Source organism: Lepidochelys kempii, chromosome 19 (assembly GCF_965140265.1).
Source record: "Lepidochelys kempii isolate rLepKem1 chromosome 19, rLepKem1.hap2, whole genome shotgun sequence".
NCBI lineage: Eukaryota > Metazoa > Chordata > Testudines > Cheloniidae > Lepidochelys > Lepidochelys kempii.
The window spans coordinates 5,595,620-5,615,331 of NC_133274.1; the positions used below are offsets into that span (position 1 = coordinate 5,595,620).

At 41.6% G+C, this 19,712-nt stretch overlaps 1 protein-coding gene across 3 annotated transcripts in view; it reads left to right on the forward strand.

Annotated features, from left to right (window-relative positions):
- NFYC (nuclear transcription factor Y subunit gamma) overlaps positions 1-18,615 on the forward strand; it is a 58,156-nt gene extending 39,541 nt beyond the window's left edge. For all 3 annotated transcript variants that reach the window (XM_073317809.1, XM_073317811.1, XM_073317810.1), the window contains 5 exons: positions 6,624-6,797; positions 9,040-9,198; positions 13,406-13,513; positions 16,340-16,399; positions 17,741-18,615. In XM_073317809.1, coding sequence (XP_073173910.1) covers positions 6,624-6,797; positions 9,040-9,198; positions 13,406-13,513; positions 16,340-16,399; positions 17,741-17,860 — 621 coding nt within the window. In that variant the 3' untranslated portion in view covers positions 17,861-18,615. The remainder of the gene's footprint in view (positions 1-6,623; positions 6,798-9,039; positions 9,199-13,405; positions 13,514-16,339; positions 16,400-17,740) is intronic.
- The last annotated feature ends 1,097 nt before the right edge of the window (positions 18,616-19,712 follow it).

The window sequence follows — 19,712 nt, forward strand, 5'->3', positions numbered from 1 at the left end:
CAGTGAGGACTGTATAAAATGGAACATTGAGTATCCTCTCAGCAGGCACAGTTGTGCCTGTGTGTGGTTACACCAAATACCTGCTCCCGTAGAATGAAATCTGAGTTCAAGGTCCACATTCCTTCAACCACTGAAGTCCAGAAATCTGTTGTCTTTGTAAATGTTTCTCCTTAAAAGTTTGTAATTGGCTTTACTTTCAAGGGGCCAAATGACTGCCTGTATAGGAATTATTACAATGAAATGTCCATGGGGAGGCAGCAGAACATAGTGGTTGGAGCACTTGCTCTGCTGCTAGCTTGCTGGATGATCTTAACAAGCCATTAACCTCTCTGTGCTTCGGTTTCCCAACTGTAAAATGGGGTAATGATACTTCCTGGTAAGTTTTTTGTTGTTTTTTTTTAATCTTCGAGATTTACTGATGAAAACCCTATGAGAGAGCGGGGTATTATGAAAAAGATTGAAGCTTTTTTTTTCTTGTCATATTTCCTCATTCTGTCACTTTCAAGCATCCAGTTGTCGCTTGAGTTAAGTTATGTGAAGAAAACAAAACTTGTGCACCTACTGGTAACTGATTTAAAAGTGAAAACTTGTATGAGACTGATCTATGTAATTGCTGGTTGACAAGGCTGCTAATAGAGGTTACAAATAACAAAAGTTGCTAACATTCAGAATGCTTAAATATGTAGAATCCAGTTGAGCTAACACATCTAGGCTGTTGGAGAAGAAGGAAAGACGTTGCTTCCCGTAGAAGTACCACATTCTGCATTTTCTGGGCAGTTGTTGCTACTGTAAACATCCTTGACTGGAAGCTGTAAGGTGCTAGAAGGGAGCTTTCAGTCGGATGTTTACAGCGGCAGGCTGCCACAGTCATCCTGAGCACCAGGCCTGCTTTGAAACGTAACAGGTTTGTATTTAAGAAACACTGGTTTCTCTGCTCTTTGAGACTATGGCAGTAATACAGCAAGCCCAATATCACTGCTTCAGAAATCCAGCTTTCTGTGAGACCAGTTCATCACCTTTTGTCTAAACGCTTATTTTCCTCCACAGTTGTACCAAGCTGTAGAAATATGTAGCTGTTCATCTAGGTCTAGCGGTCAGACAACTGTACCTCCCTTCTCTACAAACTGCCTGGTAGACTAAACAGCTAGATTAGCACCCAATGCCATAAAGCTTTCTAGGGAATTCTTACATTTACAGACGATGCTTCATTCAGTACCTTGTTCAGTAGCCCCTGAAATCATTGCCTGACTTACTTTTAAATTGTGTGGAGTTTGTCACTCCTTCCTTTCTGGATAATTAGGTCCAGTGTTTTGTAGGTGCTGGAGCAAATGATTTATATATCTGGAACTGCTGCTCTGATACTTTTGAAGGTTTGAGATTGTCTAAAGCTTTGTAGCAAGTCCATGATAACCCTTAGAATTCTCTGTTCCACCTTATCCTCACATCTCTGAGTACTATAAAACAGCCTGCTTTCTTTGAGGTAAATCCCAGCAGGTGTATCACTAGGAAATTTTCTGTCATCCATTGACTCCAAAGAGGCTTCCTTCACATGCCAGTGTGAGTAATATACAGAAAATTCCTTCACTTCAGATACAAAGAGCAGCACTTTCAACATAGAGCCTTAATCTTTGGGCTTGCTGACCACTCTACCTCAGTTTACCAAAGTCCTCATGGTGCTGGTGATGGCCCTCCAAAGGAATGGAATGCATATTTACCCTTTTCTTGATGACCTCCTGTCATCTGGGCCCAATCACGTTCCCTGTCATTTCTTGAAAAAGCACGGTTTCCTTGTGAACAGAAAACGGTTTGCTATTATTTGGGAGCGGTGGTAGAACATCACTTATTAGAAAGTATTCATTCAAGAAAGACCTAGAAGATTATCTGATATAGAGAAAATTCAGCAACCTCCCATGATTTATGTACATATTTGATGGGACCATGTTCTGTATATACTTGCTCACATGGTGAATGTCATGTATGAGGATGTTGCACAGGTTCCTTCAGTCCCTTCCCACAGAGCAGCCTTCTCATCCTTTTTCAATATAGCCAAGTAATGATTCCTCTGAAGCGAATTTGTTTGCTACTGTGATATGTAAAGAACAGGTTTTCAAAGATGCACCCTAAACAAGAGCCATCTAGCAAAGAAAAATCTGTGCATACCAGTTTGGAGGATTGGGGGGTCTGAATCTCAGGAAACCTGGAAAAATCAGGAAAATGGTCTCAACGTGTTTATGCTGAAACTAAAAGCAGTGAGTAACAGCCTGAGATAACAAAAGCCAAAATATGTGCACAGCATTGTTCGCTCATTTGACCTTTCACTTCACCATGAAAGAGAATCCTCTGTAGAAGTCCTATTTGTAATCTGCCTAAGTCCAAAATATGAAGTCAATTCAATAGTACATTATCTCACCAGATGCAAATAATGTAGTTACTGTATAATCCATAGTAATTTTTCTTTCTGATCAGTATCACCAAAGCTTTCCTATCTGGGTTGTACAGCATAAATAACTGAAACTACATCAACATTTGTTTTGAAATAGGCTGCAATTTCTCAAAGCCTAACACCTGTATATTCCCTGCCTCTATGAACACTGCTGGATGACTAGCAATAAATTTTCAGGGGCGGGAGAGCTTTGATGGATGATATCATTGATAAAGTAGGAAAGGAATTTTCAGTGGAAAAACACACGTCTAGTTCAACAACTTTGAAAAGTATCTGCCTGTAGGCTGAAGGGCTTGCATTTATTTATTTTTTGCTAAGGCTAAAACTTGTAGTCTATCTCTGCCACAGCTAAGACTATCTGACAAGTTACTGTTCATTACGTCAGAGAGCTGGGGGAGAAATTGTCACTGTTGCGTTGCTGTGGTAATTGAAGTTACGTATTTAAAGGAAAAAGTATGACTACATTCGTGCTGGTGTGTAGAGTACAAACTGCATGCTCAGCTGTCTTGGATAGATCTAGCAGTGTAGACAGTGAGGCATGGTTTAGGAGGTGAATCCCCAGGGTATATACCGCCAGGGTGTATATTGTTAGCCATGTAGCATCCTGCTGCCAGAGACTTTCCTGCCACAGTGACCGGCTCTGGCAGTGCGGAAAGGCTTCAGCAGCCCCCCAGTGCCAGAGCCTATCTCTGCTGTGCCACCCCCCTAGAGCCTTTCACTGCAGCACGTAGCTATGTGCGTAGTGCCTGTACTCTACAATGCTGCCTTAAGTGTAGACATAGCTGAAGAGGCGGCCTGGTCTAAACAAGACATAACCTGGTTTAAACAAGTTCAGATTTCAATCAGTTTCTGCCTGGAGCACTGTGAAACATTAACCTAGAACTCATGCTTTGAGGTGCAGAGTTGATTTAAATTTTGTTCAAGAGCTCAATTAGGAATTTGAGTGTTGCAGTCCTTGGAATAGGATATCTAAGTAGTTTGCTGTAAAGAAACTACTACAGCTTTCCTCCCCCATGCATGGATTTTTCATGATTGGATCAGGACAGAATTGATTTCAACTGCTGCATCCTGTTAGTAACAACAAAAAATGGAATATGTTCTAACTTTACAGCTAAAATCCATACACTGGTCACAAAGAGCTTGAGGAAGCCAAGTTAAAATACTCCAGCGAATTTACTCACGAAAGAGGAACTGTAAAACTAAATCAGTGGGGTGTTTTGTCTGCATTACCATTGGGTGATGCTGACATTACTGTTCACACCAAGATTCAATCTCAGAAGCTTTTTCTTTTCTAGCTACACCAGGCTGTGTAATTTTTTAGTTTTGGTTGGGAAAAGAGTGTGTATGTGTATTTAAGGAGAGGGCTTGATGCTACATTACACTTGCACTTTATAGAGTTCAATCAAATATATATATTATTTAGTGCTGCCTTGACAAGTCCATCTTTATCTCATGTCTCTCACCAGCAGAAGTTGGTCCAATAAAAGATACTACCTCACCCCCACTTGTCTCTCTAATTCTGTCTTTATCCACAGTAAGGGTATTAGATTCAGTAATATTGCATGCTTCCTCCATGTCATTCTTTGCCAGTCTGTATCTCAGCTTTGACCTGAAGGAAATCCACTTCAGTGATGGAAGAAGACAGTTTATTTTCCATGGTCTGTTCAACCTTTCCTCCTGCTTGAAACGGCCAAAAAAGGTGCCACTTAGGGTACGTCTTCACTACCCACCAGATCGGTGGGTAGTGATCGATCTATCGGAGATCAATTTGTCACGTCTTGTCTAGACGTGATAAATCAATCCCCGAATCAACGCCTGTACTCCACCTCGGCAGGAGGAGTAAGCGGAGTTGACGGGGGACGATGTGAGGACGGCCAGGTAAGTCGAACTAAGATGCTTCGACTTCAGCTACGCGGAAGTTGTGTATCTTAGTTCGGGAACACCCCCCAACACCCCCCCGTATAGCCCAAGACTTTCTGTCAGTTGTAGCCGTGTGATGTGGATGCCTGTTTGTTAGGAACTAGGCTCATTTTACATAGGTCTCTAAGAATCCATCCAGTAGTAACAACTTTCAGTCAGGTTTCAGAGTAACAGCCATGTTAGTCTGTATTAGCAAAAAGAAAAGGAGTACTTGTGGCACCTTAGAGACTAACCAATTTATTTGAGCATGAGCTTTCGTGAGCTACAGCTCACTTCATCGGATGCATACCGTGGAAACTGCAGCAGACTTTATATATACACAGAGAATATGAAACAATACCTCTTCCCACCCCACTGTCCTGCTGGTAATAGCTTATCTAAAGTGATCATCAGGTGGGCCATTTCCAGCACAAATCCAGGTTTTCTCACCCTCCACCCCCCCATACAAATTCACTCTCCTGCTGGTGATAGGCCATCCAAAGTGACAACTCTTTACACAATGTGCATGATAAACAAGTTGGGCTATTTCCTGCACAAATCCAGGTTTGTGCAGGAAATAGCCCAACTTGTTTATCATGCACATTGTGTAAAGAGTTGTCACTTTGGATGGGCTATCACCAGCAGGAGAGTGAATTTGTGTGTGGGGGGGTGGAGGGTGAGAAAACCTGGATTTGTGCTGGAAATGGCCCACCTGATGGTCACTTTAGATAAGCTATTACCAGCAGGACAGTGGGGTGGGAAGAGGTATTGTTTCATATTCTCTGTGTATATATAAAGTCTGCTGCAGTTTCCACGGTATGCATCCGATGAAGTGAGCTGTAGCTCACGAAAGCTCATGCTCAAATAAATTGGTTAGTCTCTAAACTTTCAGTCACTATCACTGTGAGCAGGAATTGAACAGGGAATTTAGAGATGAAAGATTCTGTATGCCATTACTAAGCCCTCAGCCATTCAGACGACATACACTTTGATCTTGTTTCACTTGGGTGTTTTTGTTTTGTTGGCATCTCAAGTAGGTGTAATTGATACTGATCTATGGGCAGCCCTTATTTAATATCAGGGAGTCCAACAGGCTTTAGTAATGTGGAATCTGCCATGCTGTAGCATGTGTAAACATCCTACACTCTCAGCTGTGGACTTAAGGTGGCTGGGAGAGGGTTGTTTACTCCTTCTGCCATGGACTGAACATCTGGAGAACCACATTTAATTCTAGGTGTAGGAGCAATCTTTATTTCTAAGGAGCTAAAATGTATGGCTTTTTTTAAAGTGTTAGCTCATTTCTGGCTAGTGTAATATCCAATAATCCTACTTCCGTTCCTGAAATTCCATTAATCAGCATTGTTTCTATACTCCCAAGGCCATGTTTAGATAAACCAGAGCAGGAAAAAGCTACAGCATTTCCTTTGCTTGAAACAAAAGGGCCAGAGCAGGATCTTCAGTTGTTTGACAAAAGCTGAGATATCTCAATTGCCAGCAGAAGCAGACAGTGCAAAACTACATCACTTGTCTTATCATTCTAAGGCTATGTCTACACTGTGCACTTTACAGCTGTGCTGCTCCAGCCGTTTCCCTGTAAGGTACACAGAGTCACGACAAAGAGAGCTCTTCCACTGACAAAATAAACCACCCCCATTGGGGGTGTCCACACCGGTGCTTTTTGTCGGTAAAATTTTTCTCGGTCAGAGGGGTGGTTTTTTCACGCTCCTGACTGAGAAGTTTTACAGATGAAAGTGCAGTGTAGACATAGCTTAATTCTGGAATGGTTTGGTTATAAACTCAGATTTTTTTTTTTAAAGCTTCCAGTGGCTTCACAGCAAAAGGTAGATTGAAGTTTGTGTTCAGCATGTAGGGTAAGGAGCAGGCTTTGCTGGCATACAGTCCTTTTGTATGTCTCTTCATGGTGCACTTCCAATTAGCACTGTGCAAAGATAACAAGCCTTGCTGGAATTTACTGCCAAGCACTGTAATTGCAAGGGTTTTAATTATGATAATTGTTTGCTCATTTGCTTTTCATGATGACATGGGTGATCACGTTGTACCTTAGAAATTTGAAATGCTTTGATTTGTGTAGCTCAGTAAAAGTCTGTGGAAACCCATTATTTTCATTCTGATTTATCTTAAGGGCAGTTTGAATTTACTTTCCTTTGGCTTAAACTGTTTAGAAGCTAGCATTAAAGAATCCATTGTACTGAGCATTGTTTGCGGAAGTGGATTTCAGCCAGAATGCAGAGTCTGGTTTTTTTCCCCTCCTGTATTCTAGGAAGAGGTGCGCCAGGCTGTGACGCCTGCTGAGCCTGTCCAGTACTATTTCACGCTTGCCCAGCAGCCTGCCGCAGTACAGGTACAGGGGCAACAGCAAGGACAACAGACCACGACGTCCACTACTACCATCCAGCCAGGACAGATCATCATCGCTCAGCCTCAGCAAGGACAGGTCAGTGCACAGGCAGAGCATGGGGGCTTACAGTTCTACATAGCCAGCCAAGTCCTAGCTGTACCCTGGATATGAAAAGCCACATCTGGATGTTCCCAATAATAACTAGTGTTACCTCAGCACTTAGGAGCTCTAGTCGCGGACCAGGACCCCATTGTGCTAGGTGCTATACAAACACAGAACAGAAAGGTGGTCCCTGCGCCAAAGAACGTACAATCTAAGTATAACTCAAGGTGACAGGTGGATATAGATGGGGATGCAAATATATAACGAGACAATATGGTCAGCATGACAGGCTGTGGTCTCGGCACACCAGCAGTGTAACTGGTGCCAAGTTTTTTGTAGGCCTCACAGAACAGGAGAGTTTTGAAGGAGGATAACGAGGTAGCTTTGCACAGGGTGCTCCTCCTAAGTATCGGGCGGAAGAGGAAAAAAGCACATAGATGCTTGTTTGAAAACTTAACAAATGGGCAGTTGCTGTATTTACCTTATCATGAACACTTCGAAGGAGGGAAAAACTTAATGTCTTCCTGGTGATTTGCTAGAAAGGTTTTTGCTGCACTAAGTAAATTGGTTTTGCAACTTATATAACAGTGTTTCAATTAATTTCAGTGTCATTATGTAACTGTTTTGAAAGAGACCAAGAGGACTATTGACAGAAGGTTTCCATCTCATTTGAAATGGCATTTTTTTCCATAGTGTATGGAGATGGAGAGGGACCTATTTGGTCATTTAATCATCCACTTGTCAATGCAGGATTTTACCCTAATAGTTAATGACTGCACATTGCCTGGTGTACCTTCTGTGTGGACTTATAAGCACTTGACATTAGATCTGTATACATGGGCTTTATTTGTATGAGGCTATGCCTCTTAGGTCTTAAAGTAAGTGGCTTATTTTATTTGATTAGCTGAACAGTTTTAGGTGTTGTATAATTTGGGGTGGACGGTTGTGTTCTCCTTGTCTATCCAGTCTCCACTCAACCAAAGCTCCTAATCTAGGAGCATCCTTCTTCTCTCCCTTATCCAAAATGTTTGAGGAAATTAAATTTTTGATGTGTCTGAAAGGCTTTGGGAAAAACAGCATTGATACTATGCACTGGGATGTTGGTAACCTCTTCTGATGTCATAACTCCATATTGTGTAGCACCTTGACATCTCCCCTGCTGTCTGTAAAATGCTCAAAAGAATAGGGAACTATATGGATTGCAACTAACGTACTTTGTTAAAATACTGAATTGCACAGGCCTACCTACTAGGGAAGTGATGTCCCTGTATTTTCAAAAGCAAATGTATGACTTGTTGATTCATGGGACTAAATTGGACTATTATTCTGAAGTGAGTGATGGCAGCTGCATGACAGAAGTGAAGCTGTAGTGCATTTTTGTTCTTCTGTGGGTGCTGTTAGCTATATAAATCTTACAGTTTGTACTGGCTTTTTTCTTATCCTTGTTTCTCTCACATTGAAGCTGGAAAAGAATGTTATTCTAAAAGTACCATCAGTATAGTATACACGGCATAGTACGGGCATTTTAAGAGAGAGCATGGGGCCTGCCTCAGGAACCTTACTTTTCCAGACAGTATTTTGTTCTTACGTTTGCAGACATTTAATATTGTTGTGTTTCTAGTGGTGCATAGGGGCCATAGTGGCTCTTTTTTTGTTCACTTCTTTGCAAGAGCCCCTTTCATAGAGGAAGGATTGTCCAGTGGTTAGGGCGTTAACCTAGAACACATGAGACCTCTTTTCAAATCCCTGTTCAGCTGCAGACTTCCTGTATGACCTTGAGCAAGTCGCTTAGCCTCTCTCTGCTTCAGTTCCCCATTTGTAAAATGGGGAGGATATTATTTCCCTTCCTCATGGGTGTTGAGGATAAATACATTAGATTGTGCGGTGCTCAGATGCTGTGGTAGTAGAGCCAGTTAAGTATGTAAAATAGATAGCAAAAATCTCTGATGGCAAAAATGCACGTGAACTTATGTAAATAAGTTCATTTTGTTTAAAACTGAACAATAAAGATTTTGTTGAAAACTAAAATTAACTCTTATCTATTTCTTGGTGGCAGTAGACTTAGAATCATGAGAATATGCTTTTCCAGGTTGTCACAATGCTGAAGTAGGTAGAGTTTGAAATATCAAGCTGAAAGCAGGTCTGTAAAGAGCCTCTGGTTACTGGCGGTAAATCTCTGAGATTCTACTTACTTTCAGACAAGTCAATCTGTGCTCCTTTTTGTGTTTGAATTCAGACCACCCCAGTGACGATGCAGGTTGGGGAGGGTCAACAGGTACAGATCGTCCAGGCACAGCCACAAGGACAAACGCAGCAGGCTCAGAGTGGAACTGGGCAGACCATGCAAGTTATGCAGCAGATAATCACCAACACAGGAGAAATCCAGCAAATTCCGGTAAGACTCCACCAGGAGGAACGTGTAACACTCTCATGGTCTTGTATCAAACTGTTACATCAGCCCCTTCTCATAAGAACATATATATACACACACCACTGCCTGGTGTTACCAGACCTCTGGTATGTGGCACACTGAGTGCTTATAACTCAGTTAAGAATTTTGTCTTGGGAGAAAAAATAATTAGGTATGCTTAGGAAACTGTTAATGTAACTCTCATTGCCTAAACCTTAGGTCTTTTACTACCTATACTTCAGCAAAGAGTGTTATTTCAATTCTGTTTGAGTCTGATTCTGCAACCTTAAGCAAGTCACTTAGTATCTCTGTGTCCGTTTGCCATCTGTGAAATAGGTGTATTAATTTCTTATTTTATAAAGCATTTTTATGAAACACTTTGAGATGGCTGGAGGAAGGGCTCTACAGAAGCAGAAAACATTTACTTTAATTATTATTAGGCTTCCCCATCACGATGCATACTTCCATATAGCTATCCACCAAGTACTTGATACTCTGAGATCCTAGCCTTTACCAAATAGAGGGTTCAGCCTTTCTCCGCGGCATTGAGAGTAATGCTTAGCAAGCAGTGGTAGTGCATTTTGAGGACGCATGGAATCCACGTCTATCTGTACTTGTACAATTGGCTGATCAGAAGCAGGACCCCACAGGAGACTGTAACAGGCTTTTCCCTGTACCATCAACTGGGACTCCTTGTGAGCTATAAGAAATAATCCCTCACATCATCATGAATGATAGAATCCATAAGTGCCATGATCAACTCCTGATTGTCCAGAGCCTACCTGCCAGAGGACAGATTCAGATTTTTTCAGTTGCTGGAAAACAACCTGAAATCAAACCCAGCGACAATGGGATGTACTGGTAGCCACACGTGGGTATGTACATACAAGATACTGCTTGCCAGACTTCACTTTTGGTCCTTAAGCTACAGCTGAGGCCTGCATACACTCCATCCAGACACCACATAAACAGAAGAGTCACAGTCCTCCCTCAAGAACTGTAAGAGCTCTTGTGGTGGCTAGACCCAATGAACACACAGAAAAGGAAGGAGTACTTGTGGCACCTTAGAGAGTGTGAGCTACAGCTCACTTCATCGGATGCTCAAATAAATTTGTTAGTCTCTAAGGTGCCACAAGTACTCCTTTTCTTTTTGCAAATACAGACTAACACGGCTGCTACTCTGATACAGAAAGGGGGTTCCATTCTCTCTCCTTTCCAGTTAAGGACCTGACTTCCATATGGGATTTCAACGTCGTCTTCCTAAAATGATGGAACCTGCCTCTCTGAGCCACTGTCAGAGTGCTCAGTACACCACCTAACCATCAGGACAGTCTTTCTGGTGGCCATCAGCTCATCAGAGAGTCACCAAGCTCTCGTGGCCAGATTGCCTAACTTCTTTCCATAGGTCATGATACTGTTGAGATCATTCCCCAAGTTCATTCTTGAGGTGGTCTGAGACTTCCACCTAAACCAATTGATCACCTCGCCAGTCTTCTTCCTGAAGCTGCACTTGACACCAGGAGAAAAGAAGTTACATATTTTGGATGTGTCCAGAGCTTTGCTCTATTACCTTAACAGAACCAAATCTTTCTGGCTGCATCCCTGCCTCTTTGTGGCCCTTTCTGGCCCATCTAAAGGCCAAGCCATCTCATCTCAAAGAATCTCCAAGAGGATCACATAGTGCAGTTCCACCAGCTATCAGATGGCTGGCAAGCCTCTTCCGCCAAACATCAAGACACAGCCCACCAGGGCCCAGGCAGCATCTTCTGTTTGCTTCAGAAATGTTCCAGACTCAGGTCTGCAAGGTAGAGCAACCCAGTGACTTTTGTCAAATGTTATGCCCTTGACATGGTAGCCAGGTCAGATGCTGATTTTGGAAGAGCAGTACTGTGGTCGCTGTTTGACTGGCACTGCCAAAACCCCCCTCCTTCCTTCCGGGGGGGGTACTGTTTGCTAATCACCTGCAGAGTGATCCACATTAACCATTCTCCCTCCTTCGCGTACGTGTCACTCTACAGTAACTGTGGTGGTGGGTCCCATGCCCTGCCCTCCATCCCTGCCTTTGAGTCCACAGAAATGTGCACTTTGACCTCTGAGGAAACTGAGGGATTGTCATGGTGCCCTCCCATTTCTACCCTCACATAGGAGCATGAGGAAAGATAGGGTATATGCATGGCCCTAACAAACATTGCTAGTCCAAAAAACTGTCTTATGCACGTGAGGCTCCTGCACACCTTCTAGGGGATCCACACTGACTTGAAGAACCAGTTATTATAGAGAGAGACCTGTTCTATATTTCAGATAGATAATGGATCAGGCCACAGTGTTGGAATACAAAGTACAGCAACAAATGCACTCTCTTCAGATGGTTTTTAATAGGGCATTAGTCTATGCTGCCATCAGCACTGTTATCATTCTATCCTCTTCCACTTTCACTATGCTGCTTTCTTGGAGCTCTCTCCTATCTTGTTGGTCGCATCATCAGTATCTTCCTTTAATGGCTCCTCAAGTCCAGGGCTCCACTGAAAGTCTTTCTGTCTCTCACTGCGCATGCATAAAAACTTATATCAGAAATTTAAGGTGTCATAAAACTGGTAGTGCCCACTGTAATTAAAAGCTTGATATCGGAATGTTCCTTATAACCCCACTGGCTTGCACCTGCTTATAACTTCTGAAAATGTTTTTCTGGCTATAATTTTCCATCATGGATCTCAGCTCATGTGTTGTCTTGTGTTTTTATTTATTTTTTTCTTAAACTTTGAGCAAAGGTGGGAGATGTACATTTTAGGTAAATGTACATGTTTTGCTCATGTCTCAAAAGTAGCTGAATTTACAATTTGAAATTTTCACATTAGCTAGATGTCAGTGAGCACTAGACCTTTTTTGTTCTCTGCAGAACCAAAAATAAGTGTTTTATAAGCATTTCAAATCTGTTTCACCCATTAAATTAGTATTGTGGTTAAAAATTGAAGTGGGAAGCCTCTTCTCTGCAGGCAAATTTTAACGCAGAAACAGATTGTGTATTGAAATGTTTGTGCTCAGATGGAGGTTGTGCTCAGATGGAGGTTATGCTCATAACTGCGGCAGAGGCTATTGCTTCAAGAGCAATATTGGGGCTTCTGGACACAACTGGTGAAGTCAGCAGAGTTTGTGTAAACTGCAAGCCCAATAATTTCTGTTCCAAGAGCTTCCAAGCGTCACTGGTGAAGCAAAAGTGGTTTTATGCTCTTTACTTGTAATGGCTCTTGATTTCCCCTCCCCCCCCTTAAAAGTAAATTAAAATGCAAGCTGCATATAACAATTTAACCTTCATATTCTGAGTTAAATGTTCAAAAGTAGGTTAATGGGGAAAGTTGCAGTTCTGGTAGTAACATTAATTCAGCCGTGTTCCATGTTTTGCTTTGTTTGTGTTGCTTTTCAGATGTTTGTTTATATAGTTAAAAATGCAGAATGTGTAAGAGAGCAGGACTAATGTTACTGTGATAACTTTTTCCTGACTTGTCAACATTTAAACTTCTAACCTTGTGTTATATTAAACTGAAGTTTTGTATTTTAATATAAAGCACAAAACATTGGCATGATAATATTACAGCCTTTGTCGTGTCAGGACTGAAGTACCCTGGCAGAATTGAGTTGGAAGCCTTTGCAGTATTCCTGGTTCTAGCCAGTGCTGTCGTTCCCTCATTTTTAAGAAGGTGAAAAGTTAACAAACATCTAAAGGAAAATAATGGGAAGAATGTAATAGGAATGTCACTATTTGCAGCTTGCTCACTGGTAAAGTAGTTTTCTTATTTGTACGAATGACTTTAAAGACTTAAAGTTACAGAGAATCTGCCATTTACTCTAGTTTAAGAAGAACTAATCTGATCACTCTTCATATTTGCAAAGGAAAAATAAGGGCTCTCTAACACTTGATTAAAACCTTCAGTGTGCTACTTTCTAAATGCTTTCCCGTTGTAGAAAGAGATGCTAAGGTGGCTCTTTCAAGTTTTAGTTAAGAATTTGCAGTGGTAAAGTGTTTCTCTTATTTTCTTTGACAGAATCCATGTAACTATTAATTTCAGCACTGCATCTGTTCAATCCTCCAAGTATCATCGTTACTCTGGTTTCTGTTTTGGAAACAAGAAGGCAAGTTTGTGTTTCATACTATGCAGTCCACTGTCTTATTTTTCTTTCTCTACCTTGTTTCTAGGTTCAACTGAATGCTGGCCAACTGCAGTATATCCGCTTAGCTCAGCCCGTATCAGGCACCCAGGTAGTCCAGGGACAGATCCAGACGCTTGCAGCCAACGCACAGCAGGTATGTACGGTAATACCAAAAACTTGTCATTAACTATTAAACTATACTTCCTATGAGTTGAGATTCCAATTTCCAGCATTTCTGATTTTTCTGCTTTACTGCATTCATAAAAAATAAATAAAAATAAAACAAAACAACACAGTGAAAGTCTGGAGTAACCATCTCGTTCATGTAAATGTGGGTAGTGGTGTAAATGTTCACAGCACTTGTACAAGGCCTATGGTGAAGCCCAGCCACTACTCCTTTAATGCCATAAGACACAAACAGTTCAGGCCTTGTGGAAAGATCACCAGTATAAGGAGGATTCATGAAAAAAGTGGGCTTGAAGGAAGAGGGCACATGACTGGCAAGCTGTGTCGGCATAGGGCAAATGAGAGAAGGCACAAAGCAGAGAGTGAAAGACACGAGTGTGATCCCTTTTTGTCCTTTGGAGCAATCTTAATGCTAGAAGCACATCTCTTGCATTGAAAGTCCATTAACATCAGTGCTGCAGGCTCAGGCTCTTAGCAGAGAGACTCTTCATCCCTGAGGGTGGGTGAGTATGCGCTCCTAAGCAGATAGTGCTCCTTTGTGCAGATATGGGAGAAGTGGCAGATCATTCAGGAATGGCTCTTACATTTTTCAAAATGTAAGCTCCTTGATTTTTTTCCCGGTGCACTCCAAATGATCAAGGTCCTCTTCCTAGGACTGCATATAGTAGTCATAAGACATGACGTTTTATCTTCTCACCCTCGCCCAGTCACCTGTAATCACAAGAAATAAAACTAATCATGAAAAATTAAGATAGCTACACTGGTTCATTACCCTCTAGATAGCCACTGAATGCATCTGATGAAGTGAGCTGTTGCTCACAGAAGCTTATGCTCAAATAAATTTGTAAGTCTCTAAGGTGCCACGAGTACTCCTTTTCTTTTTGCGAATACAGACTAACACGGCTGCTACTCTGAAACCTCTAGATACAATTAGCTTCCTAATGATCCCGTTTTCTGATCCCACACCCTTCCTTTCTTCTACCTATTCCTATGTTTTCTTCTTAAAAACTCTGAAGCAGGACATATTGCCTTTACCTGCATTGCAAAATACCATGCACTTCTCAGATGCCACATAAACAAATCCGTTTTAATGCTGTGTAGAAGAAGAGAAATCCGAGTATATCTCCACAAGGAGTGTGAGCTGAAGGAGCAAAAGGGTACCAGATGGCTCCCCTCAATTCATTCTCTCTTCCTTTTTGCTTTAAGGGCAGAATCTACCTGACACAAATGTGTGTGCTTATTTGTAGCAGTGTCAGAGTTAGGATTCAAGTTTCAATCTTAAAAGATTTAGGCTTTGTCTACGCTAGCACTTTTGTCGGTATAACTTAAGTCGCTCGGGTGTGAAAACCACCGCCCCCCCCGAGCAACATGAGTTACACCGACGGAAAGAGCCAGTGTGGACTCTGCAAGACGCTCTCCCGCCGACATAGCTACTCCCGCTCATTGGGGGTGGTTTAAGTATGTCAACAGGAGAGCTTGGTGTAAGGTCTCTAGTGTAGACATAGCCTTAGTTTGGAAAAAGAAAAGGAGTACTTGTGGCACCTTAGAGACTAACCAATTTATTTGAGCATAAGCTTTCGTGAGCTACAGCTTACTTCATTGGATGCATGAAGTGAGCTGTAGCTCACGAAAGCTTATGCTCAAATAAATTGGTTAGTCTCTAAGGTGCCACAAGTACTCCTTTTCTTTTTGCAAATACAGACTAACATGGCTGTTACTCTGAAACCTTAGTTTGGAGATACACTCAAAGAAAGCTCTTTAAATATCAAAAACTCACATAAAGGGAAGCAACTTGAAGTCGACCAACTTAACATGAGTACATGACAGTTTTCAACTGGCTAGCCAGATTAGGGTTCAGTAGATGTGTGTTTCATTCTGTTACCTCCCAAGCTTTCAAGCATGTCCATTTTGTGCACGTTAAATGGATAGTTGGCCTCGTGCATTGGACATAAGAAGTCTCCAGTCATACCAGAAATCTCTGTTTTTGTTACGTAAGATGCCTCTTGGAACTCCTGAAAACTTTCACCACTTTTTAAATGAGGCATTTTTGCAACTCAATCATTGACTTGGTTATCAGCCTGCACTGGTTGTGGGGTAGAGCTTAATGCTTCCCACACTTCATCTGTTCTGCTCTTCTCTTCCTTCTATTCCTTTTGACTAGGAGGATAGGGCAGTAACTCCTCAGAGCTAGAACTGCTCCAGAGATAGGGCAATAAGGTTTTCAATGAGAGTAGCACAGCTCAAATCAACACAACTGCTAAGATGCTTCATATTCTTGTTAGACAACTGTAGCTAAACGTAATTTTATCCCCCTTCAAAAATTGAAAGAACGGCTCATCTTCCTGTCTGTAAACTGTGTCCATATTCTGCTTATGAAAGTAAGAGGGGACGGCTTTGCATTGCTTTTTAATTATTGAATCCAACAATGCCCTTTGTTCGCAACTAGCATTCATTGCCATCCTACTGTGTGTGTGGTTTCAGATATTTTTTGTTTAAAATTGACATTTCTGTGAGCTTGTATGGGAGACTAATTTAGCGCAGAGGTAAATACCGAGAGATGGGACTTGTGGGTTCTGTTCCCAGCTCTGCCACCGACTCACTGATATGGCTCTAGGCAAGGACCTTAATCTGTCTTGCTTTACCACACAGGGATGTTGTGAGCCTTAATTTAAAAAAGAAAAAATCTGTAAAGTGCTTGGCGATCCACCAGTGGGAGGGTAAAATATTGTTAATTTATTGTTGACCCAGCTGGAATGTTCCCTCACTGATCACCCGTGTCATTTCTTTATTGTAGATTACACAAACAGAAGTCCAGCAAGGACAGCAGCAGTTCAGCCAGTTCACAGATGGACAGGTACCTATCTCAGAACTCATGATGATTGACTGATCACTAGGGAGCCAATGTCCATGAAGTCAGAGCGAAGAAAGCTCTCGGTCGTTAGTACTAGGTGTCTAACAAGAAGTGGGACAGTGAGATTAGAAAGTCACTACCACTCCCAAAATGGACCTAGCAACCAGGATTCATGAGAACTGTGACAAACTTGTAGTTTATGTGAAGTCCTTGTATTATCTTGCTATATTTGCTCCAAATTAACCCAGCTCTTTGAGAATATGGCAAATCAGCTATTTAACTTTTTCCCTATCAATCTCCTCCCAGGTGCTACTAGAAATAAGATGATGTGTCTTATTAAGATAGCATCCTAGGAAACGTTTAAGCCAGTAAACAAGGATAGATACTTGGTGTGTAACCTCTCAGTGTGTCACTGGAAAGCTTTTTGAACAACTTGGGGGAGGTCTATTCTCAATTTGTCTGTGTGAAGGGAGTGTTTAATGATAATTTAGCACACTCTTTGTATTCATTTGTCATAAATGCTGCATATGAAGTAGATGGAATAATTTCTTTAAGTACTTTGAATGGACACATCAGACTAGATCCAGTTAGGTGTAGATTTGCCACAAATAAACTTTATAATACAATTTGTTGAAGATAGGGCTAATATGAAATGCAGCCTGGTAAAACTTCAAGGTGTAGACTACTAGAAAATAGAAATCACTACTAAATTGATATTGAGCAAACTGGGAGTAAATGTATAAATAAGCAATTCAAGATATAAACCAGATTGCAGGAAAGGCTCAATAAATCAAACTGAGACATAAGCTGGGGAAGTGTGTTGGAGGATACTGTCTCTCTCTATTCAGACAAGTTGTGAAACTCGTATCCAGTGCGAGAACAAAAGTTAGTTCTGTCTGCTTGGAATATGTAATAGGATTTCAAGTCTAAGTGGTTGAGCACTAATTGAATTTATCATGCAGAGTGCCAAATGAAGATGATTAGAAGTAACCTGACAAACTGACTCTGATACTTATCAAAGGTTAAATCATCAGTAGGGGCTTTTTCAGTCCTAATCTGTTCAGGAATCAAACTCTCATAGCATTATACATATAAAACAAAGTCTGTCAGGGTCCAACCAGGTATCAGAAATGCATAAAATTACTTCATTATACTGTCACATTTTGGTATTTAAGGCCTAGAGTAATGCATGCTCCAACTTTTTGAGCACATTTTACTTGCTTTGTGTGTTGATTTAAACCATTGGTCAAATCTGAGGGCTACATGGCTGCATGCTCCTAAGAGTTGAACATCTCCCTGACACTTGATTACCTTTTTTTCCCATCCCCTTTCAACCTCTTCCAGCAACTCTATCAGATTCAGCAAGTGACCATGCCTGCAGGTCAGGACATCACACAGCCCATGTTTATTCAGTCCACCAATCAGACTTCTGATGGACAAGCTCCTCAGGTTGCAGGGGACTGAATGAGCCCACTGTAGTGAGTATTCTGTCAGCATGGAAATTGACACATACCAGCTTGACTTTTGCCATTCCGACCGGCTCTGATGAAGACGTCTCCCTCTGTGTAGCTGTACTTGATATGAAGCCTATAGTAGGCTCTGATCTCTGGTGCCTCTGGCGGGCATGAGCAAATATCCAACAGAAACGGACAGGGAGGCAATGTTTTTATTTTTTTTCAGAAATCAGTATGTCGACATCCTTAGCTGCTTGTTTATCTTGATAAAACTGAAAATAATTAAACAAAATGGAAATCTATAGCAGCTTATTAAATGATGTAGAACATTTTTCTTTGGTCAAATTTGTAAAAAGGTCCTGCATCTTGTTTCTCATAACAGCTTTATTGGCAGTATTCTGTTTGTATTCTACTCTGAATAGAGCTAGACTAAGGTATCTCAACTTGGTAGTTCAGTAGGGGTGTATGCGTGTGTGTGCGCACGTGTGCACCTGAATGTACTGGGAGATTTTCCTCCCCACCGCCCCTCTGGTTTTGGTAAGCCTGGGCATTGGATAGTTGCAGCTTCTGGGGGAATAAAATATTCCTTGCGTTACAACGAACATCTCGTCTAAGGACAGTAGAGGCTCTAACTTGTCCCAGTCTATTCCAGAAACACGAAAGGAAATCTGGAAGGAAAAAAAAACGTTGTTAACCATTGTGCTAGTCTCAGTCAATGCATGTATTATAAGCTGCATGAAATGCAATAAATTTCTTTTTAGATAATCTGCATGTCTTTTACTGGCTTCAGAGGAGCAGCCGGGTTAGTCTGTATTCGCAAAAAGAACAGGAGGACTTGTGGCACCTTAGAGACGAACAAATGTATTTGAGCATAAGCTTTCGTGAGCTACAGCTCACTTCATCGGATGCATTCAGTGGAAAATACAGTGGGGAGATTTATATACACAGAGAACATGAAACAATGGATGTTATCATACACACTGTAAGGAGAGTGATCACTTAAGATGAGCTAATACCAGCTGGCGGGGAGAGGGGGGAAAAAACCTTTTGTAGTGATGATCAAGGTGGGCCATTTCCAGCAGTTGACAAGAACGTCTGAGGAACGGGGGGGGAGGGGGGAATAAACATGGGGAAATAGTTTTACTTGGTGTAATGACCCATCCACTCCCAGTCTTTATTCAAGCCTAAATTAATTGTATCGAGTTTGCAAATTAATTCCAATTCAGCAGTCTCTCGTTGGAGTCTGTTTTTGAAGTCTTTTTGTTGTAATATTGCGACTTTTAGGTCTGTAATCGAGTGACTAGAGAGATTGAAGTGTTCTCCGACTGGTTTATGAATTGTGTCCATTTATTCTTTTACGTAGAGACTATCCAGTTTGACCAATGTACATGGCAGAGGGGCATTGCTGGCACATGATGGCATATATCACATCAGTGTCTGAGCATATGTATGAGTACCAAAAGTAACCAGCACAAACCCAACAAGGTGATAGCCTCCTACTGAAGCTCTTAAGGGCAGGTCCTGTAAAAATGTTACAAAATGCCATGAGAAATGAAACTGCAGGAAAAGGGATTCAGTGGGTGGGGAGGGCCAGATGGGGTCTTGCTTCCTGGAGGCGTGGTTCAAATGCGAGACATAACTGATGAGATTCTACTTCTGTATCCTGCCTTTCACATCAAAAGAGCGCCACACACTCCTTAAACTAGAACACAAACTAAATACTGTGATCATATCATCCACCACTAAAATGCAGCCGTTCCTGGGTAGAACACAGCTATTTAACTGTGCATAGCAACACTGCATGACAGTTCAGTACAAGAGGTTAGGAATGCCCTTTGCCCAATAGAAGCTACGGGGCAGGT